At 42.4% G+C, this 25,987-nt stretch overlaps 5 protein-coding genes across 5 annotated transcripts; 2 read left to right on the forward strand and 3 right to left on the reverse strand.

The window, feature by feature from the left end:
• Positions 1-1,295: 1,295 nt before the first annotated feature.
• Positions 1,296-3,641, reverse strand: LOC143171053 (scale keratin-like). Its single transcript, XM_076359807.1, has 2 exons — positions 3,598-3,641; positions 1,296-2,152 (listed from the first exon to the last, which is right to left on the reverse strand). Exon 2 carries the CDS (start codon positions 2,126-2,128, stop codon positions 1,733-1,735), a length of 396 nt encoding a protein of 131 aa, XP_076215922.1. The 5' UTR covers positions 2,129-2,152; positions 3,598-3,641; the 3' UTR covers positions 1,296-1,732.
• A 6,410-nt stretch (positions 3,642-10,051) lies between these two features.
• LOC143171044 (scale keratin-like) lies at positions 10,052-10,887 on the reverse strand. Its single transcript, XM_076359791.1, has one exon. The coding sequence runs from the start codon at positions 10,860-10,862 to the stop codon at positions 10,395-10,397; it is 468 nt and encodes a 155-aa protein (XP_076215906.1). The 5' UTR covers positions 10,863-10,887; the 3' UTR covers positions 10,052-10,394.
• Positions 10,888-16,437: 5,550 nt separating this feature from the next.
• On the forward strand, positions 16,438-17,254 carry LOC143171046 (scale keratin-like). The gene has a single exon (XM_076359796.1). The coding sequence runs from the start codon at positions 16,453-16,455 to the stop codon at positions 16,873-16,875; it is 423 nt and encodes a 140-aa protein (XP_076215911.1). The 5' UTR covers positions 16,438-16,452; the 3' UTR covers positions 16,876-17,254.
• A 1,350-nt stretch (positions 17,255-18,604) lies between these two features.
• On the reverse strand, positions 18,605-19,490 carry LOC143171193 (scale keratin-like). Its single transcript, XM_076359994.1, has one exon. The coding sequence runs from the start codon at positions 19,473-19,475 to the stop codon at positions 18,996-18,998; it is 480 nt and encodes a 159-aa protein (XP_076216109.1). The 5' UTR covers positions 19,476-19,490; the 3' UTR covers positions 18,605-18,995.
• A 3,984-nt stretch (positions 19,491-23,474) lies between these two features.
• Positions 23,475-25,454, forward strand: LOC143171192 (scale keratin-like). The gene is made up of 2 exons (XM_076359993.1): positions 23,475-23,479; positions 24,569-25,454. Exon 2 carries the CDS (start codon positions 24,590-24,592, stop codon positions 25,067-25,069), a length of 480 nt encoding a protein of 159 aa, XP_076216108.1. The 5' UTR covers positions 23,475-23,479; positions 24,569-24,589; the 3' UTR covers positions 25,070-25,454.
• Positions 25,455-25,987: the final 533 nt, after the last annotated feature.

The following is a 25,987-nucleotide window of genomic DNA, read 5'->3' on the forward strand; positions in this document are numbered from 1 at the left end:
CTGTATACCACTGGCCATGCCATGTACAGTCTTTCAGATAAAACAAGCAGAAGTCCATGAAAACATGTCGGTTTGACTGATTATCTCATTTCAGAGTTCTGTCTGGAAAAAAAAAGGATATTTTTGATTTTAAACACCATCATTATTAACTCACACATAGCAGTCAGAGTACTGACCCAGATTACAGGCAAATTTGAATATTAACATGGAAGTTAACTTTACTGAAATTCTCCCTGTCCCAATATATGCCAGTGTTCCTGACACCAGAGCAGAGACAGACAGGAATATTCCATGGTGTGCTCCTTATCTGCTGCTGTTTTCTTCTTTTCCTAAAGGAGATGAGAGTAACGGTGAAAAGAAAACCTGAAGCTAATCAGTGGAATAGAAAACTGGAAACAGAGACTGCATGTCAGTTGTTAGATGGGGATACTGGAGAGAGGAATTCAGTTCTGGGCTTTACCAAGCGATTCCTTTGTCACCTGGGGAAAATATTTACTAATGTTTTTATCAGTATGGAAAACATGGCCTTTAATCTCTGTATAAAAGATGCCTGTCTGAAAAAAAGGGAAAAAAACAATGATGCTCATGCTTTGCTCGCCTCGTCTATTTACTCTGAAAGCACTTGAGAGCAGGGATTGGCTTTATTCTTTGCTTGCACAGCACCGAACATGCCTCATTTGCAGCTTCATTACAATTCGAATCGGCTATATCATCTGAAGCTTAGAAGCACTGAGTCTCTGCTGCTCCTGATATTTACTGTACAGTTATTTCTTAGAGGGAACAGGGATTATTCCTCTTTCTTACTGGGGTGGAAAGGCCGATGACTGCAAGGAGGAATAAGAGCAATGTATTAGCTGCTTGGGATGTCTGGAGTTTAAGTACTGCTGAACAATGTCAATGCTGTAGATTGAGCATTATATCTGTGAATTTATAGGTGCAAATTTACATTTGGAAAGTACTCTGCTGGGCACCACCTTGGTGGCATTTGTGGTCGTGCTGAGCTCAACACAGAAATCCACAATTCTCTCTTTGGATGCTCATGGAAAGGCCCCACTGAAATAATGTTTAAATAACAGGAGTTAAGATACTATGTTATTTTAAACTTTTCATATCTCCAAAGGATGGAAAGCTGCTACTCAGGAGTATCATTACGGAAACATTTGTGACACTGTGTAGATTCAGTCTGTGCTAAAATGTTCTGCGCTACTACTGCTTAGTTAGCAGCTTGGTCCTGCCCATGGGAAGATGTCACCCAGGGCAGGCTGTAGATGAAGGGAGGAAGGGAAACCAGAAGGTTGCTGTGTGATGCAACAAAATTTTAATGAGCAAGAAATGCCTATGTTTGCAAAGCGAGATATCACAGAATATGAAAAATCTGTTTCCAGACAATTTCGGAGAATGTTCAACAAATGTCCTGCTCAGAGATATTGCTGTCCTCAGCTGGCTTTTTTCTGTCTGTTGTGCAATTACTGATGAAGATACTTGTCATTATGAGTGATGTCCATATGGAATAGGCTGCCCTACGATGGTTAAAAAAAAAGGGAAAGCTGGAACAGGCAACAATAACAAACAACAAACTAGAAACTTAAGGGTAAACAAGAAGTAGAAGAAAGATCAGAAATGCTAAGTGGCAGTAGCTCCATTGTAGGGCTGCAGGAACGCTGAACGCCCATCCTCATTGCTCTGTGTTTGGGCCTTCATGCGTGGCTCTTCTGAGACCTCTCTGCTGCCTTTAGCAGGGTCCACAGCTGTCGCGGAGGAACCGGCTGTACCGGCGGGAGGAGTATGGGCTGCAGTAGCCGCCGCCGAGCGTGGAGAGGGCTGAACTTCCATATCCATACTGGGCCCCATATCCCAGAGAACCCCCATAACCGTAAAGGCTCCCAGAGCCGTAGAGACCCCCCAGCCCCAGGGAGCCCCCAAAAGCGGGTGCTCCCGAGGAGCCCACCACGGTTTGCTGGGGGAAGGAGCTGAGGATGGGGCCGGGGAAAGTGACAACAACGGGGGGTGGCTGGATCAGGGTCGTCGAGTCGGGGCACTGCTGGACACACGGCTCATTACAGCTGTTAGCAATGGGCTGGGGGCAGGCGATGCTGCTGCTGGTGGGGCACAGGTCATAGCAAGACATTTCTTTGCAGGGGTGAAGGTGATCCTGAAACACAGAGCACAGAGCTGCGTAAAAACAAAGCACAAGATCTACTGGAACAACAGGTCAAGGTTTTGTGCTGCGTTGTTGGGGAAAAGGCAAAATGATCACCAGATGTATAAGCAAAATTGATGACACTGTTCACAAACTTTCCTGTCAATCAGCATTGCTCTGATCTTCCCCATCCAGTAATCCCTGCACTTGTCACATCTGCCAAGCCTTCTGAAATTGCTGTTTCTTTTTTTTTTTAATTCCTGTTCCTTCCCAGAGGAACAGAGTGTCGGCAGTACATTTTTTACTCAAATGCCAGTGCTCCTCCCTGGTGGATGTGGGCTGAAAGCCAGGAACTGCAGGAGCTACACCAGAGCTGACCTCCTCGTTATACCAAATGGGACAGAAGCAGGTTTTGTCTTGGGAGAGATGGGATGGAGTCAAGAACCCAGCACTGCTTTAACCACACATTTCCTCCTCCTTTCCTGGTCCCTGTTTCTTTTCAAGCTCTTTGGGGTAATATACTTTCTGTTGTTCCCTTTTAGTTCTACATTCTCTTAATCTCTGTAATCCCTCTGGTAAACCCCCCCAAAGCATTTGAGCCTGAGGATAGATTCATATACTTGATGTAATAAGTAAATACACCCTAGAAAATATTTCTATCCAAATATTTCTTGGCATAGCAGTGTAATTTCATATAGAGTGTGGAGCAGGTTGGTAAAGTGTAAGGAGCTGATTTCCTTCATCAGATAAAAATACAGTTTGCAAACTACCATTTCAGCTAGATGTCTGGTCACAAAAGCTTGTGACTTAGCACTTTTTCCAGTAAAAAAGAGGAAATATTATGATGTTCATAAAGTAGCCCTGAAATGCAGAGAATCAAATCATTGAACTCAGGGTATCTGAGCAGCTAATCTGGATCTGGATTTACAAATGGACATATGACAAACACACTGGACCAGACCACCAGTTTACTTCCCTTATTATTGTCTCTGGTGAAAATAACTAGGGTTTAAAATAAGCAGGATTTATTTTTTACCTATCCATAAAAACTACATACAAGCTAGGATTATTCTGCAATAAAATTCCCATGTAGATAATGCTCTTTCTTCAGCTGAGTCATTAAGCAGCTTAGGATATGGCCATGTCTCTCTGGTTCAGTCATTAAATGAAATGGTACAGGAGAATTCTGCCTTTCAAAGCTTATGCCATCCTACATTTTCAATCCGCTAACAGTGCAAGAATGCCCAAATATGAATTACAGTGAAATAAATGCCTCAAACCCTGGTCTTGACTCTTAAAGCTTACCAGTAACAAAAAAATGAAATGATGGAGAGAGAAAGAGAGAGATTCAAAAAATAGTCCTAAAAACTCTAATGTAATAGTAGTGAACAGTTTTCTAAGCTCCAGTGCAAAGACATTCTGGCATTTAGAAAGAAATGAAATGGCATCAGACTTACCTGATGTAGAGGAAAGTACGCAGGAGAGGGAGATGGAATAGGTCTGCGTTACCTGCTCCTTTTATACAGTCCTTCAGATTGCCTGGGGGGTCTGAGGCACACTGTACACATGAAATAATAATCCCCAACCAGCCCAAATTTGAAGCACATATAACTTCCCAAAGTGATGAAACTGTTTTCGCTTGCTGTTTGCAAAATCACCCTAAATCCCTGAATAGCATGATATGCACATTCCAGCTCCCAGTCCTCTTTCATCTTGAAGCCTAATTGACCAGCTTCTTTGCTGGTATCATTCCACCCTGCTCACTGGCATTGCAGGAGGAATTAAACTGGTTCTATTTAACACTTCCTTCATTATCTTCCCATAATGATTTTAATCAGAGCTATAACCTGCTGTCGTATACATGTTTGTATTTAAGTGCTTTAGACCTAGGCTGTAATCTAATCTACTCACACATTTTGCAATGAAACGTTCAGTGAGGTGGAAGACACCTTCTGATCCTTTTCCCACACACAGCCACAAAACATGCGAGAGGTCCTGTACCTATGGTAATAATGGACATTGTCTAATGGTCTTTGATTTAGAAATCCTGAATTTTCCTTGCTGCTTGGCAAGACCAGCAGAAAATACAGTATTTTCATACCTGAAACAGTGTTTAAACCAAAGGCTAAAGTTTCCTCTGAAGGGATATCAGTATTTTTTTGCTTATTTTTCACCTGGAATCTGCAAAGGCACACAGAGATTATCTCGCAGGTTCAGCAATGTTGAATGGCTGCAATTGCAAACAGATTAATAGTTACTAGCTACTCTGTATTGACATTGCACAGCTCCGAAGGAGGACATAACACAAGACAGTGGTGAAGCAGATGCAAATTTCTCAGTTTCTTTGTGAAATTATATGTTTCTGACAACCACTGCATTCATTCAATCTATATCTTCTCTTTGTTTTTGTTCATATGATGGAGTGTAGTTTGCCCTTAGATCTACTCCTTCACCTTACAAAGGAATTGAACCAAAGTTTCGCTGGAGGATGTCACAGAAACAATTTTTGAGTGCTTCCTTCCTAGACTTACTGGGTAAGTGGCAGGAAAAGCAATGGAATTATACGAGGAATAGTTATTGCAACAATGGATTTTTTTTCTTCTCTTCTTTATTTCCTGACTAGCAGGACATCACCTGCAGAGTGCATATTGTCGCAGAGCCCAATTTTGACTGCCAAGATTTCAAGTGACTTGTCATTTGAAATTATTCAGGCTTCCCCAATACTTAGTGGGGAGGGACAAGAATTTCTGCAAGACAATTCATCCCGTCTCAGATGTTTACCTTGCCAGAATTGGTATCACCCTCAAAACATAACAATTTTACTTTCATTGACTATGGAGACAGACAACAAGCTCAACTGAAACCCCCAGCTTCTAAGCAGGGAAGGTTTGATGAGATGTGTCCCACCCATATTTCCATATTCTGAAATTCTGGGTAATAAACAGTGCCTGGTCCAGCCTCAGAAATCCTCATTTGCCTATGGATCGGTTGTTTGGCAAATAAAAAACACCGCAACATTTCTACCAGAAGTTATACTTAAATTATGAGATTATTTTTTCCAGACTTTGAGATGGCCCTAGGGGATCACAAGAGCAATAACACTCACACAGGTTCTTCAAATATTTTTTGTGTGTGTTTTTAAGCACTTCCCAAACCCTCCTTAATAGTTTACGCATGAAGTGGTGCGTCATTATTGTAATATAAGTATGTGGTTGGATTCAAGCAGCCCAGCATTTTGAAATATATTTATTAAATTGTACTGGCCAAGAGCACTCTTCCTGTTCCCTTTACCAGCTCATGATTGCTAACCTTAGGATTTCAGTTGATTTTCTTTTATAATTTAGGTTTTAATTTATTTGTTTAAGTTTGCATATAAGCTCTTTCAGTGTTGATGTTGTATTAATTCACATCCCCTTCAGCGTCTGTAGCACCAAGATCTGCAACATCTGCCTCTGTCCTCATGTTTTGAAAGCTTTTCCTAGGACCTTCCTAGTCTAACTGTGAATGGTCTACTTTCCTTCTGTGTTTTAAACAAATGCTCAGCTTCCTAAAAAAAAATGTATTTAACAAGTTGCCTGTAATCTGGCTAAGAAACTGTTTGCCTTTGTTGTCACCAATGAATTTACCTCTCAAATGTGAAGAAACCATACAGCTGGGTAGTCTGGGAGACAAGGCATGGGTCTGGATGATTTTAAAAAGTACTTTGCAAAGTATCTTTTGATTTTTCCCCTGAAAAGTGCAAGATGGTCCTATCCAAATCTTAATTCCAACTTCATATAAGGGTTGCTGATTTCACAAGAAAGACACCATGTTTTGTATCAATTATACTTTTTCTAGCATGGGTAAGGAAGGATGGAAAGAAAATCTGTGTATGAAAGCAGATGGCAATTATAATTAACATTTGAGCCACCATCATTATGTCAACCAATAAAAGAAGAGGTAAATAAATGAAGCCAGCATAATTCCTCCTGTCATTCTAATGTATTTAATGGAACGTTACCAGGAATGAATCTTGCCAATTAAGTGCTAAGATGAAAGAAATATTTGTTTTGTAATTTGCATTTCATGCAGCGTGAGAATTTGAATCAACTAATAAATATAAATATTAAGCAAAACTGTTTCATCATTTTGAGGTAAACCACATGTGATGAATGTGGGCTGGTGTTAATGGGAGTCTCAGGTTCTTCAGGTAGTTTGAGGAAATGTATAAAAAATGCCTCCTAAAAACTGCCTTGTATTTACTTCTCTTGACTCCTTCTTCCCAGACCCAGCTATTTTCTAGATATCAAACTGTTCTTTTTCTGTAAATTTAAATTAGTCCTCTTTTGTCATTTATGAGGAGGCAATGTTATATGCAGGTTTTAAGGGCTAAGCTGGTATTTTCCACAATGGATTGTATAGGAGCTGTCAGCTCTCTACTAGTTCAAATCTCAGGGTTATAATCTGCTAAACAGATACCAAAACTCCAGACTGTAATCCCACAAACTGCTCTGTACTCCTGCACCACAAAGGCCTCAGTCGCAGCCATGTTTAACAGAGGATATGTCCTCTTCATAGTTAATTACTTGGTCTTCCAGTTGCTGTTTCAAATTAGCTTGTATGGAAGAAAGCCAAAGCTTGAAAGAGATGTAAGCAAAGCTTCCTTACTCACAGTGAAAAGAGCCTCCAGGGTGTTAGGAATCAGGTGAGCCTTTGGACAGTTCATTCGATAATGCATAACATCAGGATTTTTACACTAAACTTTAGATGACGTGGAACTGACTTTTATCAGAGACAAGGTATAGGATAAGAGCAATCATTTGTCTGAGGAAGCATGTGACCTTCTGTATTCCCATGTTTTCACAAACCAATGATTAACCATCACTTAAAAACCATTTTTCTTACAGGGCTTATACAAATTTGAGGAATTACATCCACAGCAACAAGTAGATCTTGGTGGGGTAGCTACAATTAGATGGGATGGATCTGGAACTAAATTAGTGTTGCAGAGGATCCAGACTGCTGTGCCTTTCCCATTTCCATGAGATCTAAGCTTTTCTTCCTGTTCCAGGGGAATTTGTGCTGTGTTACGCTTACACAGTCATGTTTCCAGTTGGCCAATTCATGTCTAGCACCAGCACTGATAGCTGCAAGGAGCTGACTGCCCTGACCTGAGGGCAGTGGCTCAGCCACCATCCATTGTCATCACCTTGCCAGCCCAGATGCTTAGTTCCTTCCTTCAGGACAGCATAGCGGGATCTCTGTTAGCACCCATACTTAAGGGCTTCTTTTGTTACAGGAGATTTTGTTGTGGTAGTCTTTACCACAACAGATTTTCTTACAGATTTTCAGGTCCTGGCAGCAAGTAGAACATCCCTTCTGGCTGTTGTTTTGATACTGGATACCACTGTAGAAGCTGTGGGTCTTACTGGAGAGCTATTCAATTTACCAGAGACAACTAAATAAAAACAAATAAAAGGCAGATTTATAGCTGACTTTTCAGGTAGTGAGTGCTGAGAAGTGTGCTGTATGCACCGTGCAGTTACAGAGAGTGGAGGTGGGCATGCGCAGCAGCTCTTGCCTTCCTTTCTTCATATTAATGAAGAAATATTCATGAAGCAGTCCTGGTTAACGGGAGAGGTCCCGGATGACTGGAGGCTTGCCAATGTGACGCCCATCTACAAGAAGGGACGGAAGGAGGATCCGGGGAACTACAGGCCTGTCAGCCTGACCTCGGTGCCGGGGAAGATGATGGAGCGGTTCATCTTGAGGGCGCTCACAAGGCATGAGCGGGACAACCAGGGGATCAGGCCCAGCCCGCACGGGTTCATGAGAGGCAGGTCCTGCTTGACCAACCTGATCTCCTTCTATGACCAGGTGACCCGCCTAGTGGATGAGGGAAAGGCTGTGGATGTGGTCTACCTGGACTTCAGTAAGGCCTTTGACACCGTCTCCCACAGCATTCTCCTCGAGAAGCTGGCGGCTCACGGCTTAGACAGGTGGACTCTGCGCTGGGTCAAAAACTGGCTGGACGGCCGGGCCCAGAGAGTTGTGGTGAATGGAGTTCAATCCAGTTGGCGGCCGGTCACGAGCGGTGTTCCCCAGGGCTCAGTTTTGGGGCCGGTCTTGTTCAATATCTTTATCAATGATCTGGATGAGGGGATTGAGTGCATCCTCAGTAAGTTTGCAGACGACACCAAGTTGGGCGGGAGTGTTGATCTGCTCGAGGATAGGAAGGCTCTGCAGAGGGACCTGGACAGGCTGGATCGATGGGCCGAGGCCAACTGTATGAGGTTCAACAAGGCCAAGTGCCGGGTCCTGCACTTCAGCCACAACAACCCCATGCAGCGCTACAGGCTTGGGGAAGAGTGGCTGGAAAGCTGCCTGTCGGAAAAGGACCTGGGGGTGCTGGTCGACAGCCGGCTGAACATGAGCCGGCAGTGTGCCCAGGCAGCCAAGAAGGCCAATGGCATCCTGGCCTGTATCAGAAATAGTGTGGCCAGCAGGAGTAGGGAAGTGATCGTGCCCCTGTACTCGGCCCTGGTGAGGCCGCACCTCGAATACTGTGTTCAGTTTTGGGCCCCTCACTACAAGAAAGACGTGCTGGAGCGTGTCCAGAGAAGGGCAACGAGGCTGGTTGAGGGGTCTGGAGAACAAGTCTTATGAGGAGCAGCTGAGGGAATTGGGGTTGTTTAGCCTGGAGAAAAGGAGGCTCAGGGGAGACCTCATCGCTCTCTACAACTCCCTGAAAGGAGGTTGTAGCGAGGTGGGGGTCGGTCTCTTCTCCCAAGTAACAAGCGATAGGACGAGAGGAAATGGCCTCAAGTTGCGCCAGGGGAGGTTTAGATTGGACGTGAGGAAAAATGTCTTTACTGAAAGAGTGATTAAACCTTGGAACAGGCTGCCCAGGGAAGTGGTGGAGTCCCCATCCCTGGAGGTATTTAAAAGACGTGTAGATGAGGCGCTTAGGGACATGGTTTAGTGGGCATGGTGGTGTTGGGTTGATGGTTGGACTCGATGGTCTTAGAGGTCTTTTCCAACCTCAATGATTCTATGATTCTATGATTCTGTGATATTCTGCCTTCAGTTTCTGGTCGGATGTTCTCTGAACAGTGTTACATTATGCTTAGCCATACTTCTTACTGTAGTAAAATACATAGCCTAAGATCTCTTGGCAGCTGAACCACATAAAGAAAACTATCTTGCAAGATAAGCATCTGCTTGAATCAGGAGATGGTTACATACTTTACTGATAACCTAAAAAGATATGCCATGTATGGTGCAGTATTTTTGTTCAGGTTTAGGCTACCTATACAATATTTACACACATTCTGTTTCTATTTAATATATACATAACTTAAACAGAACCAAAGAAGTCCCAAACCCAGGAACTCAATCAGATATACTGTGAAATTATGCATATGGTCCTTATTGTGGTTTTGAAGAAGTGTCATCTGCACACAGCCAGAATTTTGGAGAGTGAGACAATTTAATAAGCATGGATCTGGGCTGGTCTGTGCTAGAGAAACACAGAATCTGGAATTCATTTAGTCACCAATCTTCCATTAAGGGCTGTGGTGGTGAAATTATTTGTATGACATTGGATTAGAAGTCTGTAGTGGAATAAGCAAGATCTTAACTTTCAGAGTGTGAACAGTCACTTGTAGTTCAGGGAATTATCTCACAAACTCATGAGTGGGAAGTCTAATAAAGTAGAAGGCTGCTGTTCATCTATGGCCAGCAAGTTGTGACCATGTTGTTGTAATTCAGTGGTGAAACAGGCCTAGCAAGGGCTCCTCATGGAAACTTTCGCTATGTGGGCAGGGTTTGCACAATACTATTGCAGCCATATGTACAACAGGCAGCTTTATCCAGAAAAGTTGGCAAATTCAGAATGGATGAGAACACAAAACCACAACACACTTATTTTAAATGATGCAACAGATTTTTAATGAGACTGAAAGGAACAAAAATATATTGCAATATCAAGAATGTATATGCAAGATGTCAGAGTCAAATGCATTTTGAAAGACACTGTTAAATGTCTCACTGCATTGTCACAAGTACGATAAAGTAGAAGATAACAAGGTATTGAACCCATGAAGATATCAGGAAAGAATTGAAGGGAAAAAAAGGAGAGGTGCGGAGCATGCAGAAGGCACTGCTCTGAAGAGGACTTGTGAGTGCTTTCACAAAGCTGTCACTCATCTGCTCATCGGTGGATCTGCATTTTGTTTTTCACTTGTACATTATTCAGTGGATTTTCCTGTTGTGTTTAGCAGGGCCCGCAGCTGCCGCGGCTGTACCTGTTGTACCGGTAGGAGTAAGGGCTGCAATAGCCATAACCGTAGGGCCTACCATAACCATACAGACCCCTGTAACCCAGGAAGCCCCCATAGCCGTACAGACCCCCATAGCCCAGGGAGGAGCCATAGCCCCCATAGCCGTACAGACCCCCATAGCCCAGGGAGCCATAACCCCCATAGCCGTACAGACCCCCGTAGCCCAGGGAGCCATAACCCCCATAGCCCCCAAGGACGGGTGCTCCAGAGGATCCCACAACCGAATCCTGGGGGAAAGAGCTGAGGATGGGGCCGGGGAAGGTGACGACGACTGGGGGTGGCTGGATCACAGTCGTGGTGTCAGGGCACTGACGGACACATGGCTCATTCCCACTGTCAGCGATGGGCTGGGGGCGGTAGATGCCATAGGCAGAGGTGGAGCACAGGTCGTAGCAAGACATCTCGCAGGGATGGAGGTAAGCTGCAACGCACTGATGAGTAAACAAAAGACACAAATTCATTGGGAAAAAGAGTTTGAGAGTTGGACTCATGGACTAGAATAATGGCTTTATCTTTCAGGTCTTGATTGTCCTTCCTTCTCTTCAGTATTTTTCATGAGACATCTCTCCCTCTTGTAAATCAGCATTGCCCAGATTGCACACTGAGCAGTCATCTCTTCTGTGGTCTCGTTCCTAATTTCTCATACTTGGTTCCCTTTAAGAAGTAGTTCTTTGTTCTACCCCACTGGCAAACACTGCAAAAATACTATCCAGCACTTCTCTTTGCAAATTACTTCCACTATACTTTGCAGCCACTCTTACAATATCTGTGTCTAAAAGGTCATTTTATGTTTGTTTTATACTAGCAAAACCAGAGCATTATAACCTGACAACCAGGAAAGCTCATGTGGTAAATTAATGGGTAGCTGGAAGAACAACTCTGGCATATTGACTTGTAACGTGCTTCCAGAAGCAATAGCTAAAACCATGCTGCCAGTATGCTGAACCTGCTATAAACATGGATTAAATAAGGCATTCCCTGCCCTGAAGTGCTTGCAAAGTAGCTTGAGAGTCACAGCGTGGGTGAAAAGATTACTTGTCTGATTTCCCAGATGGGAAACCGGTACACTCAGATAACTAGGGCTAGGTTTCTACTGCAGATAGGTATGCTGAGATCTGAGCTCTTCAGAAAGATTGTCACCATAGGATATGATCCAATCTAAAAGAAAATCTGTGGAAGGACTAGGAATCAATACCGCCTGTGAACAATTTTTTTCCCCACTAGAACCAGTAAAATATTAGATTAGGAGAGACTTCTGGAGGTCATCTAGTCCAACTCCCTGCTCAAAGCAAGGACAATGTAAAGGGTAGGTTACTAGGATTTCCTAGTTTCATCTCTGTTTTCCAATACTTCTTTAGACAATACTTCCATATTCTTTCTGGTTAAGCTTGTCCCCTCAACAAATACATACATATACATAGACACATATCAAAAACTTTCATGCAAAATCCTTAAAAAATTCCTAGTGATTGAAGAAATCTTCTGCTGATGTTTTGGAAGCTGCTTTGATAGCTCAAATTTGCATTAATTGGAAACAATAATTTTTGAAAAAACTAAGTTTACAATTTTAAACCCAAATACATGGATATCCAACACCAAATAAGAAAAATAAATTCATGGTGAAATAATCCAATGTTATTAAGAATCTTAGAATACTTATGGATGATTCCGACCTTAATTAAAACCGGCAGAAAAGAGATACTCAAATTTTAGGAAAGAGATCAAATAGAATGATACTTACCCTTTTCACAGAGGTGAATAAAGCAAGCAAGGTGGAATGAAGAGCCCTGAGTTGGGAGAGCTTTTATACAGTTCCCTAGATCATGGGGATCACTTAAGGTGCAATTTGTGCATGTGCGTAATTGGGGCAAACCCAAAACTAATATGACACGTAGGTCCTCAAAGTTTTGCTGACTATGTGTTTATTTGTTGGTTCGAAGTCTCGTGAAATAAGATAGGTGCACTTCATCACAGAAGCCTCTTTCATCTCTGATAGTTACATGTCATATTCATTCCTGTTATGATTTCATTCACATCCTTGGTGTTACAAGAATTATACTAACGCTCTTCCTTAGCTTCTCCATTATTAATGGCAAAACTAGGCTGCTCACTACGCGGCTGTGGTCACCTGATGTGCACAGATCTTTCCATTAAATCCAGGCTGCAAGATAACTGGCGATAAAATGGAGTTCATTAGAGCAACTTTGGGGTTGTCATTTTTATCTTTATCATTCGCACTCTCAGCTACTTAACGTGAGACCAATACTGCACTCAAAGGAAGCCGTAGAAAACATCCTGTGGTCCTTAAATGGTTTTCTATTATTTGGCTTTTGCTCCTGAACACAATGCTGGCCTCATCTAATGAACGAGGGACTTGGGGAAATACCTCTTGCTTTCTTTGTTGTGCATTCAGCCATGGATTACTCTCCCTGCCCTTTTCTCAAACACTGGCAAGTCCTTTGGACCATCATTCTACAACCATGGAAGAAGACCAATGAGATTTTAAGCAGAAGGCAGAGAGAGCACATCCTTTTAAACTACTCAGATTTTTCTAGCAGGTCTCCCTCACTGTATTTCAACCCAGGTTGGAGTCTAGAGGCAAACTAATACTTACCCTTTCTGTTCTCAAGATTGCAAGGCGCTTTCTTTGCAAAGCATTTGTCACCCACATTTTCCAGTTTTCTGTCTCCTGATACAAAGCCTTCAGGGATCCATTTTTAGGTCCATCTTCAGATCAGGCAATATTGAAGACTACTGAGAAACGAAATTAAATGAAACATGACTGGCGGCAACTTGCTAAAGCTATCCGGAGATACGTCATGATAGAGACAGAGAAACCGTTTACATGGATAAAGGCTGATCATTGAAAGAATTGTAACATCTCAAGAAAATAATTAAATCCTCTGTTTCTGTGGTCTGATGTGCAACTGAAAATGATAAAGATACACTGATTATGAGTGTGATATGATATGATATGAGCTTATGAAATGCTGTATTTTATTTAAATGTTTCATTCTATACTTCTACATTGAAAAAAACTGAAGATGCACAAATTCCCAGCATTCAGCCATGGACTGATTATACCAAGGATACAAATACCTTGACTTACATATTTTAGTGTGATGTCATTCCATAATTGCTAGACACCTAAATCCAGGCACATGCCTTTAATCTAATTGTAAGAATGCATTCTCAAAACATTAGTGGATAGTTTGCAGCATTCGAAAAGACTTGCTCCCTGGAAGCTTGAAAATATTATTGTCCCAAAAAACTTCTAACCACCTCAAAGACTGAGAAACCCACCTCTTAATTTAGAGATAATTTATGGCATAGAGTCTGCAGTATTAAAATAACACATCTGTAAACAAGGGAAGAACCAGTCTTTGTTTTGCGTCGTGCATTCCAAGTTCATAATTGTTCCCTGTTCGCAGCAACTGCCAGCTCAGCCCTGTTCTGGACTTAGGTTTGCAGCAACGATAGTGTATTACAGGAGGTCATGAATTCCTGAGAATCAAAGTCAATAATTCAAAGCATTTCTGTCACATTTCAATTTTTGCACCAGAGGATCCATTTGTACTGAAAAAGCTTGGGTTACCTCAGGCCTATTGATTATTTTCAAGTACCATCTTTGCACCGACAACATCAACCCAACAATACCTGGGAAAATTCTCTTTGGGATCTCCAATCCCTTTGTAGCTTTAGTTAACTTCAGAAACGCATTCCATGTTTATCTCTTAAAAAACAAAAACAAGCCCCAGGAAGATAAAGGCTTCCTCTCCACCTTCTATGTGAAATTGTGCGGACTTATCCCCACACATTTTGTAAGAGAATATAACTGTTTGAGTGACTGACAGATGGAGAAACTGATTCAGCTCATATCTGCATGAAGAGAGTTCCCAGCACTCCAAAACTAAGGATTTCACAATTTTTCTGCTCAAAGCTAAACTTCAATTTCCACGTAAGCCTTATTTAGAGACTGAAGCACATGTTGCAGGTCCCTGGAATTGCTGCTGCTCTTCAGAGCTGAATTGTCCCTCTCATGGCCAGTGTCAAATACTACTGAAAAACATCATCGACTCCCAAGGGTGTTGTGTCCTCCACCTGTGGGTGGGGAAGCTAAACATGCAGAAACCACCCCCAATCTTCCTGCATATCACATTGACAGTCTTTAACTTCTGTCCTGGCACATTGTAATGTGAATTATATGTACTTAAACAAAAATCCTGTCCATGACAGCAGTTTGTAATTCTGATAAACCCATGAGACACTCTCCAGGCGTTAAATTAATACAAGAGAAGCTGGCTTAATGATTTCTGTCGTAATTTCAAGGAAGTGACTGGAATAATGCCAGGTATTAATTTTCCCCAACAAGTCACAAGATGAAAGAATTCTCTATAATGTAAAGTAATGTTTAGGTCCTGTTACAAACAAATTTGAAAGGACTCATAAACTCCAACAATGAACACAGCAATTTCATCATCTCGACAGGTTACACGTGTTTGAAATTGGGGTGGGCAACCAATGTTGATCCTGTACCTCCAGCTGCTCCAATATAAAAGCTCTTCTCTCTCATAGCTCTTCCAAACGCTTCCCTTGACTTCTTGGTGACTTGGGTAAGTCTGATTCTTCTCTATTTCTATCAATGTATCTGTATTTATTTATTATAATGTATTTATTCAAGGTCAGGTTGGACAGGGCTCTGAGCAACCTGATCTAGTTGAAGATGTCCCTGCCCACAGCAGGGGGGTTGGACTAGATGACTTTTAAAGGTCCCTTCCAACCCAAACTATTCTATGATTCTGTAATTCTATATTTTATTGCTGGTTTCAACTTCAGTTGATGTCCACCATCCATACTGTTGAGTGTATCTGCACTGCCTTGGGACAGCGACTCTAATGCTGGCTCTGGGGTGGCAGATACACCTATTTGGTGCATGGGGCACGGCGGAGTTCTCAGTGTCAGGAACACTGGGACATGCATAGCACTACCCTTACTTGAATGCATTTAACTTATTCCAAAGTTCGCATGTTATGAGGTTCAACAACAAGAGCATCACCACTGCAGCCATTCATGCAACCTGAGACGAACAAGCAATGCATCTGAGAAAGTTGTGTGTGTTGTCCTCGTACAGCAAATCTTTGAGATTTGTCTGTCCTTTACTTTCTTGCTTTCATATTCTTCCTCAGAACCCTTCTAAGGACTTGCAGGACATAGGGAGTGGAGAAGAGTAAAATCACCCTTGGAGAAAATAACTGAGTTTAGAGGGGAGAATATAGGCTGAATTCTTGGGTTTACCAAGAAGTCCTGGTTTGTCCGGGGAATAATAATTTGAAATGAGTTTTTTGAAAGACATTAGGGACTAAAATGGTGATTTATATTGAAATTGTCCAGGCTGTATCCATACAGTGGCTGTGTAGGTGGGAATCGGGATAACAACACTACCATCTGTCCTTTATTGTCTTGACAAATGGCTTTCTGAGCAATCTGGGCAGTGACAATCCCATAATCTGTTGTTCCTACAACTCTCAGCAAAATTGGGATGAGTGGGAAGAAGAAGCTACTGTAATTAAGTTATATATAAACTACATTTCATGTAAACCTGCTGAACCCAAATCCAAGTTTTCCTACTGACTCATCAAATGACCTTGGACAAAGTCACTTTGCTTTCTCTGCTTTTGCTTCTCAGTTTTCAGTTTAATGTGTAGAAATATATCTAAGTTCTTCGCAGGATATTTGTGAGGGACAACACTTTCAGAGCTAGGCATAATGTTTCCCATATGCCTTTGCATGTGTAGACATTTTTTAGAGAATTTTCAAAAATCTGCTTTTTGAAAAAAAAGGATTATGATTGCAAAGTGGGAAATCAATTTATTTACTCAAAATCCTGTACTTGACTCATTATTTTAATGTAAACTGTTGAATTTTGAAGTCTTTGTCTTCTACTTAGTCTAATCATCAGTGTGTGTTGCAGTTTACCTCTATCCCTGCGAGATGTCTTGCTACGACCTGTGCTCCACCTCTGCCTATGGCGTCTACCGCCCCCAGCCCATCGCTGACAGTGGGAATGAGCCGTGTGTCCGTCAGTGCCCTGACACCACGACTGTGATCCAGCCACCCCCAGTCGTCGTCACCTTCCCCGGCCCCATCCTCAGCTCTTTCCCCCAGGATTCGGTTGTGGGATCCTCTGGAGCACCCGTCCTTGGGGGCTATGGGGGTTATGGCTCCCTGGGCTACGGGGGTCTGTATGGCTATGGGGGTTATGGCTCCCTGGGCTATGGGGGTCTGTACGGCTATGGGGGCTCCCTGGGTTACAGGGGTCTGTATGGTTATGGTAGGCCCTACGGTTATGGCTATTGCAGCCCTTACTCCTACCGGTACAACAGGTACAGCCGCGGCAGCTGTGGGCCCTGCTAAACACAACAGAAATATCCCCTGAATAAGGAATAACCGGCAACTGAGAGATACAATCTTGATCCACAGCTGTGATCCCAAAGGAGACGTTGTGAAGTCCTGATCACTGCCACCCCACTGCAGTGGAGCCGGGAGCACACAGCACATCCTTAACTTCTTCACCTCTACTCATGGTCTTTTGGGCTTTTTTCCATCTATGTGTATAACGGGTGGGATAAAACAAGTAATTTATGTTCTTATAAAATGGCACTTCATTGTCCAACCAAAGAAGAACAATCATGGAAGGAATTGCCTGCACTCTGATGCATATTCTTGATATTCTACAATGCTTTTCTGTGAATGTTTATTTCTCATTAAATGATTCTACTCTGCATCAAACAAATCAACTTTTAGTTTTAATTTCTTCTGCTATGGATATACAGCTCTTTTCTCTGTAAATGCGGAAAACTCACATCCTTACATAGGATGAGGCTCAGACTTCAAAAACACAGCTGAAATGGCCCAGCTATCAGTGAAGTCAGTCACCCTTTGGTGCATTCAGTGCACACATTTGGGAGCAGAAATCCTCCCTCCCCAGCTGGCCTGGGTTACAATAATAACATGTTTAGAAAGAAACCACACTAAACCTCCATTCCCTAAATAGCCACTTGAATGTCTTTGGTGATCGTAGCAGGAGCAGAGCTGGTGGCTCAGCTGAGGCTGGATTCAAAGCAGATTATGGGGAAAAGCACAGCAGATGAGGCCCTCAGGTGGGAGGGATGCTCCTGAGTCAGAAGGGATTTAGGGAGGTGGGGAGAGTGCAGTGAAGGGTATTGGCATGGAGCTGCTGAGAGGAAGAGGATTAGAGAAGCTGCAAAAAGGAAAAGAGCTCTTCAGAGGTGGGTAGGATGTCTAATGGACCTTTTAGATGAGGAATATCATGGGAGAGGCTGAAAGGTAGAGCTGCTGAAAACGGGGGTTTCTATTGTGAGGACTTCCCATGCAGGAGGAATTGGGAAACACAACAACAGTGTTGAGGATATGTATACAGGGTTATGACTTTTTCTACCTTTTAAGCTTTCCAGGCACCATAACTCTGTTCTATCTGTTCCAGCTGTTCTTGCTGGCATAGATGAATTAGCCCTTGGGGTAGCCGTATGGAGTAGCTGTTTTTCTGTCAAAAAAACATCCAACACCTCAGATTTCATGATTATACAGAAAGATCATTACCTAAACTTCAGATTTAAAAGTTCCATTGGATGGCCTAGAAAACTAACTTTCTTTAAGGATTTGACAGAAAATTAATTCAACTTTCTGCAGAGACTAATTCTGAGGACAGAGCTCAAGTACTTGAGTGACAACCTGAAGTTCAAAGAGATGAATCAAAGACTTATGTGGAAGAAATTCTTACTAAAGTCTAATGTTTTTAGGAAAGAGTTTAAAATTAGTAATCTACTGTTTCATTTCTTTACCGCTACTAATCTGTAACCAGTGGAGGTACGACCAAGAAACCAAATTCTTCAAAAATGTCAAGAGTCTTTATCTGAAATATGGGGAGGGCAGGACAGTAGTTCCTTCTGTGCTGAGGGCTTCACACTTCCTTTGTACGTTTGAAATCCCTGATTTTTTGGGGCAGGACATTCATCTACATAGTTTAGACTGTTACTGACAGCTGCACAGGTTAGACTTCTCCTAAGACAAATAACAAGGATAAAAACATGAGAAAAGAACACCAGAACATGGCAACTTTGATGCAATAAACTTTTAATGATAGTGAGAAAAGGAATGCATTTTCAGAGTCTCCAAGAAGTACAAAACTGTTCTCCAGTCAGGGGTACGTTCAGTATGATTGATTTTTTTTTTTTTTTTTTTTCCTCTTCCTGAGTCTTAGCTGTTGATTTGAATGAACAGGAACCATGTTGGGCAACTTTGTTACCTGTTTACCCCAGGTAATACGGAAATGTGACAGGAGAAGCATTAGGGCAGAAACTGAAAGTAGAAGTTAAGAGGAGAAATTCAAAAGGGGCTGAAGGTTCCAGCTCTGTGGTCTTGGAACAGAGCAGTGGAGGTTCAGACCTCTTCAGCTGTGAAACCATTGCATCTCATTTGTCGGTTACACCTCACTTAGGATATTTCTGTAGGATTTAGCAGGGCCCACAGCTGCCATGGCTGTACCTGTTGTACCGGTAGGAGTAAGGGCTGCAATAGCTGGAACCATAGGATCTACTGTAGCCGTACAGGCCCCTGTAACCCAGGGAGCCCCCATAGCCGTACAGACCCCCACAGCCCAGGGAAGAGCTCCCATATCCATACAGACCTCCATAGCCCAGGGAGCCATAGCCCCCATAGCCATACAGACCCCCGTAGCCCAGGGAGCCATAGCCCCCATAGCCAAGGGAGCCCCCATAGCCCCCGAGGATGGGTGCACCAGAGGATCCCACAACCGAATCCTGGGGGAAAGAGCTGAGGATGGGGCCAGGGAAGGTAACAACAACTGGAGGTGGCTGGATCACAGTCGTGGTGTCAGGGCACTGACGGACACACGGTTCATTCCCACTGTCAGCGATGGGCTGGGGGCGGTTGATGCCACAGGCAGAGGTGGAGCACATGTCATAGCAAGACATCTCGCAGGGATGGAGGTCAGTCTGTAAAACACAGTCATTTATGTTAACATTAAAGAAGTATCAAATATTAGGTTATGATGAAGCAGTCCAACAGGGTATCAGCAATAAATCTGGGAAGTAAACATATTTTCTACCACTATTCTTCCTAGCACTGTAATCTGGAGGCTAGTTTTGACTTTAGTATGACAAAGTCATGTACTTTTCAATTGTATCTTTGGTATTTTCAGAGTTAATTCTGATAGTACTACGTTACTATTAGTTGATGGTTTGATCTTTCCTGTTAAAAACTCAGCAGAACTCTGCTAAATGCAGCCATATACAACCATGTATATGAACTATTCTTTATCTCCTAAAATAGTCAAAGAATTCTTTGAAGTGCTAAAATGTTACAAGTTTGGCATTCAAAACTGCTTGATATACCCCTCTTCTGGAGCCTGTCTTTACAGTGCCTGGTAACGAATGAGGAACCATAGAATCATAGAATCATTGAGGTTGGAAAAGACCTCTAAGATCATCGAGTCCAACTGTCAACCCAACACCCCCATGCCCACTAAACCATGTCCCTAAGTGCCTCATCTACTCGTCTTTTAAATACCTCCAGGGATGGGGACTCAACCACTTCCCTGGGCAGCCTGTTCCAATGTTTAACCACTCTTTCAGTAAAGACATTTTTCCTCACGTCCAATCTAAACCTCCCCTGGCGCAACTTGAGGCCATTTCCTCTCGTCCTATCGCTTGTTACTTGGGAGAAGAGACCGACCCCCACCTCGCTACAACCTCCTTTCAGGGAGTTGTAGAGAGCGATGAGGTCTCCCCTCAGCCTCCTTTTCTCCAGGCTAAACAACCCCAGTTCTCTCAGCCGCTCCTCATCAGACTTGTTCTCCAGACCCCTCACCAGCCTCGTTGCCCTTCTCTGGACACGCTCCAGCCCCTCGACGTCCTTCTTGTAGTGAGGGGCCCAAAACTGAACACAGTATTTGAGGTGCGGCCTCACCAGTGCCGAGTACAGGGGCACGATCCAAACATTATTTTCAGCAGCAAATAATCTATAGGTCACTGGCAGCCTGGCAGTAACTGAAGAGGATTTGGTCCTATGTTAAAATCAAGAGTTCTCGACAGCAAGTTAAGTTTAGCAAAGTTTGAGAGAAGTCTGACTTACCTAATTCACGAAGGCAAGTAAGGTGGGAGAAGTGGATAGAAAGACTTAAGGCAGAGAGCTTTTATACAGCTCTGTTGGTTGCCTGGAGGACATCAGGCATCCTATGCATGAGTTCATAATTAGGTACAAACCCCAAATTGTAGGACGTTTCTCAACATGCTGAAATTGTTTTTGCTTATTGCTTGTGCGTGGCAGGCACTTCAAACCCACACATAGCGTGACATGCACACTCCACCGCAGACCTCTCTATTATCTCCAGGGTTTATGTGTGGAATTATTTTTTTATTATTCCATTGCTCTCTTTAGCATTAGGGGAGGAAGTAAACTGACTTGATTTATTTAAGAGTCCTGCATAATCAGGATGACAGAAGGACAGTAATATCTTTTGTCTGGTTACAGGTCTTTTAGTGTAATCAACAGTATACCTGGAGACAAAATGGAATTTCTTTTAGGATCTCAGATGAAGGCTGGAGACAAATAACAAGGGTAAAAACATTTTTTCTGCAGGCTTAGCACTTCTACCTCCAGCTACTTAATACAAGGCAAACACAATAATCAGGAACATCTTTTAATGGCTTTTGGACGGTTCTCTACTAGTTGTCTTTCAGTCCCAGGAACAGAGAAATATTTCAGCTGGCAGTCACAAGTCTATGGAAACTGATTTTTCTGAGTTATTTCATTGAGCTTTGCTTTCCTTTATATTTTATTGTGTTTTCTCCTCCTATTTGTTACATGTTAGAGACACACCTAGGAATATAGGACTAAGAGAAGCAAGTAAATCAGGTGATAAGACATGACTACTGAAAGGGATTCTAGCCCTGACACAAAGGAGACAGACCCCATCGTACCCTGTTGGTTTTTTTGTTGTTGTTGTTGGCTAATAGTTCAGTTAACATAAGCAGATTTCTGTTTCTGGACCAATGTGCACTTTAATAAAAAGGTAGATTTTATTTTTAAAGTCAAAGAAAGGAAGGTCCAAAAAGTGTTATAAACCATGAACTGATTACAGGAAAGACCCAAATGATCTTAAATTACTCATTTTAATGTGATAATCTCTCATAATAGTGGGGTGTATGCATCCAGGCATACTTTTTATATCATTATGACACAGTATGTATAAGCCAGTAATGGGTGCTCATGAGGTATTTGAAAATCCCTTGGAATGTTCTTGTAAAACTTTGAGATGGCTTTTTTCAGTATTATAGATTAGGAAGTCTCCATATGTATCTCCGGATTTGGAAAAGCTCATAATTTAGAAATAATATGTGGTCTGAAGATAACCACGTTGATGATTATGAAAACCATGATAATAATATAGTATTACAATAATGGCATAAACAAAGAAACAAACCTCAGCAAAAGCCAGCATTTGCCCTTCCCAGTGGATTCCCACCTCATAATTGCTCTCTACTGAACGATGCCATCAATGACGGGGTTAGCTGCAAGATCAGTTGTAGACCAGGACCAAGGACTCCTGAGGAGCAAGCTAGAAATTAAAGGAAACTTCAGGAAAATGTATCCTCTCAAGCTTGTGGATCAAACTGGGCTGAAAGTTTTGAGTATCCCTGACTGCTTATAATTTTGGATATGCACTGGGAATCTGTCCACTTTTTGATATCACTTTGATGACACTTTAGACACTTTGATGTCTAAAAAGTTGCTTTTATCTATTGGATATGCAAGTGGAATAAGAGCTGCAGAAATCCTTTAACACCTGTGAATGGTCTTTGATTTAGGCAGGAGTTCTCAGCAGTTTTGAACAGCCAAAAGGAGCCTGTTGAATGTACCTGCAGACATGCCAGAAGAGCAGAGATAAAACATAGAAGATGAGCAAATGGGACACCAGTAAGAATTGCATATTCTGGGATGAAGCCATTGAGTTGTTAATGCTATTAGACTGTGGCTTAGTCTGTTACTCTGAAATCTCACTTCACAGCTCTCTTCTTCCTTTCAAAAAAGAAAGGCTTTTTTTCTAATACAATTAAATTTGGGGTTTCTCCTATATACCTTCTACAAAAACAGCTATCTCAGTAAATCACAAATTTTGATATTAATTCAACGTACACTTGGATTATTTTGAGCTTTCCATCCTGAGCATTCAAAATATAAATATCTCTCCTTTCAGAACTAAATTCAGCTTTAAGCTGTAGTTTGAGGGTCAGATAAAACCTAAGGCTGTTTTGGACATCTGCCACTGTGTGTTTGGGAACACTCACAATATAATTTGATTCAGAGAATATTGAGAATACTCCATGGTTTCCAATACGAATTGTATCACATCTCAAAAATAAACCTAAGCACACAAAAAATATTGCCTGCCTTCCTGAGGATTTAAGGACAGACCATATTTTATCTTTAAGAAGAGAGAAAACTTATGTGAGGGACTTTGAAAGAAACACCTCACAGCAGGTTATTTCTGATAAATGTCTGAGCATCATTGTCATGTAAGACAACAGAAGAAGGATACCTATGTATAAGCAGTTTACTACATGGTGCAACTCCAAAGAGAATAGAAAACTGATATTAATTTCATGAATCATGTTTTAGGATGAAAGATGCATTGATTTCACCCATCACTCTTTTAGATGAAAGAACCTTGCGTGATGTAACGCGTGTGTTATGTTACATGATAATTGAAATCAAGTAACAAACAAAAAAACAGAAAGCGAAACAATTTCATCACTTTGCGGAGCTATCAATGCAAAAAATGTGCTGTGTCAACTAATTAGATCCACATTCACAAAACCAGCTTCTCATCCCTCAGGCAGTCTGAACTGTATAAAAGCTCACTCCACTCAGGGTTCTTCCAACCTCTTTTCTTCACTCGTTCTTCTCAGTGAATTGGGTAAGTCTGAATCTGCTCTGTACAACTATTGGAATAGCTCTTTGCTATACAATTTAATCTAGGATGGTCTCTTCTGTTTAGAACTAGTGGGTAAAATTTTAGGTAAAATGATAAAGCTTACAAAAATGATTGAATGTGTTATGCACAAGTGTTCGTTGCATTCAGGGTTAGCATTTAATTTCAAAGCAAACTGAAAGTTTCTTGGTATGGCAGAAAATTAAGTGCGTTATTAGTTCACTTGGAACAGCTAAAGAAATGATATGACTAGTTCATTATGCATTCCTCTTCTCTGTTTGTTTATATGGGTAACTGGAAATTATTTGAAAAAGTTTAAATCTTCATGGTTCACAGGGGAATGCTGAGCTTAGAAGCAGACCTTCCATTATCTCCAGTTTATTCTATTACAGATCACTCAAGGTGCTTTTACATTAAGATAAATGGACATGAATACTACCAGAGATCAGGCACTAGAGCAGGACACAGAGAGGAATTAAGAGCTGTCAAATGCTCTGTAAGAAATTTATTTAACTAAGGGAAAGAGGGGTCATGGAGGGAATTTAAGGATCTGACAGGTGAAGCACTGGGTTTTTCCTGTTAACGGGGGCAAGTTATTTGGGGTGAGATTTTTTCAAGAGAGTCTGGAGCCCAGAATCAAAACACTGTTATTAAGCTAGTTGTAAATATCTCAGTGCCTTGATTCAATGTTTGGAAACTGGGGACAATAATCTTTGCAATTCCCTTGTAATGGTCTCATCAAACAAGTTACTGAGCAAATTTGAATAGACAATGACTTATAATCCCTGTTCTCACAAGGCTCAGCACAAAGGAGATGAGTGGGAATGAAGACTTAGTCATGAAATCATGCATAACAACATACTCCATTCTTGGAGTCCCAGTCCTTGCTGATCCACTGACTCACCAAAGCATCTGAGCAAATAATTTTGTTGTTCTGCTTCAATTTTCATTTCTAATAGACATGGGTAAATTGGTGTACTTCAAAACACTCTTGTCTGAGGAAAAGCAGCGAACTCTATAGCACATTTATGTATGTAAATAATGTCTTATATTTGGTAAAATCAACTCTTGTAGACTGACCTCCATCCCTGCGAGATGTCTTGCTACGACATGTGCTCCACCTCTGCCTGTGGCATCAACCGCCCCCAGCCCATCGCTGACAGTGGGAATGAGCCGTGTGTCCGTCAGTGCCCTGACACCACGACTGTGATCCAGCCACCTCCAGTCGTCGTCACCTTCCCCGGCCCCATCCTCAGCTCTTTCCCCCAGGATTCGGTTGTGGGATCCTCTGGCGTACCCGTCCTCGGGGGCTATGGGGGCTCCCTTGGCTATGGGGGCTATGGCTCCCTGGGCTACGGGGGTCTGTATGGCTATGGGGGCTATGGCTCCCTGGGCTATGGAGGTCTGTATGGATATGGGAGCTCTTCCCTGGGCTGTGGGGGTCTGTACGGCTATGGGAGCTCCCTGGGTTACAGGGGCCTGTATGGCTACGGTAGATCCTATGGTTCCAGCTATTGCAGCCCTTACTCCTACCGGTACAACAGGTACAGCCATGGCAGCTGTGGGCCCTGCTAAATCCTACAGAAATACGCCTTGACTAAAGAATGACTGACAAATGCATAATACAATCTTGATCCTCAGCTGAGCTCCTGAGTAAGGGGCAGAGCATCAAAGACTTCCACTTAATACAGTGGAGTCAGAATAGCTCCATAAATTACACTTGTCATTTCTTTCTTCATTTGTTTCACCTCCTCTTCCCTGCCCCTGCCAGTGGCCAAATGTCTAACTCCACCATCGTCCCAGAGGACACTTGCTTCTCCCTGAAACAGCCACCTCCTGGGAGAAGCCTGAAGGAACACCGCTCTTGAAGCCTGGGGGGACAGCCTGCCTGCCTCTGCTTTGTGTGTCTTTCTCCAGTGGGTGTTTTCCTGTACTTGCAATAAAATGAGCCTGCATCCAACGCCTGCCTCGCCGCCTTGTCTTTCAAAGCCCAGCCTGGGCTGCAGGGTTCTCTTGCCCTGCATGTGTCCCCTGCCAGCCGGGCCAGGGCAGTGTCTCAGCCCCAGCAGAGCCAGGCTGAGCTGCCTTTGGGGAGACCCCACAGCCTTGGGCACACACAGTCCTGCTGCTAAGAAACCTATCTGTCCCGTTTTTCATTGTTACTGAGCTGAAATTATCATCTTCCCTATGCTAATTATTCTAGTTTTCAGACTTCCAGTAGTTAGTTCAATTTTTTTTTTCACTAGTTAATTTAGTGCTGGAATTCCTTTTAATTTTACATCTTCCCAGACGATGTACTAGAAATCATCAGACTGTGTTCAAAGACAAAGTAAAAAAACATGGCCTGAAGTTCTGTCAGAGCATATTCTGAAAAGAAACAATAGGAGGAAGGTAAACAATGGGAAACAATTTTTAAGATAGGTATCTGATGAGCAAAGACCAAGCACTACCTCTTCTTTTTTTGTTAATTGCTGTGATAACAGTTGCCTCAGG

The sequence above is a fragment of the Aptenodytes patagonicus genome, chromosome 26, assembly GCF_965638725.1.
Source record: "Aptenodytes patagonicus chromosome 26, bAptPat1.pri.cur, whole genome shotgun sequence".
Classification (NCBI taxonomy): domain Eukaryota; kingdom Metazoa; phylum Chordata; class Aves; order Sphenisciformes; family Spheniscidae; genus Aptenodytes; species Aptenodytes patagonicus.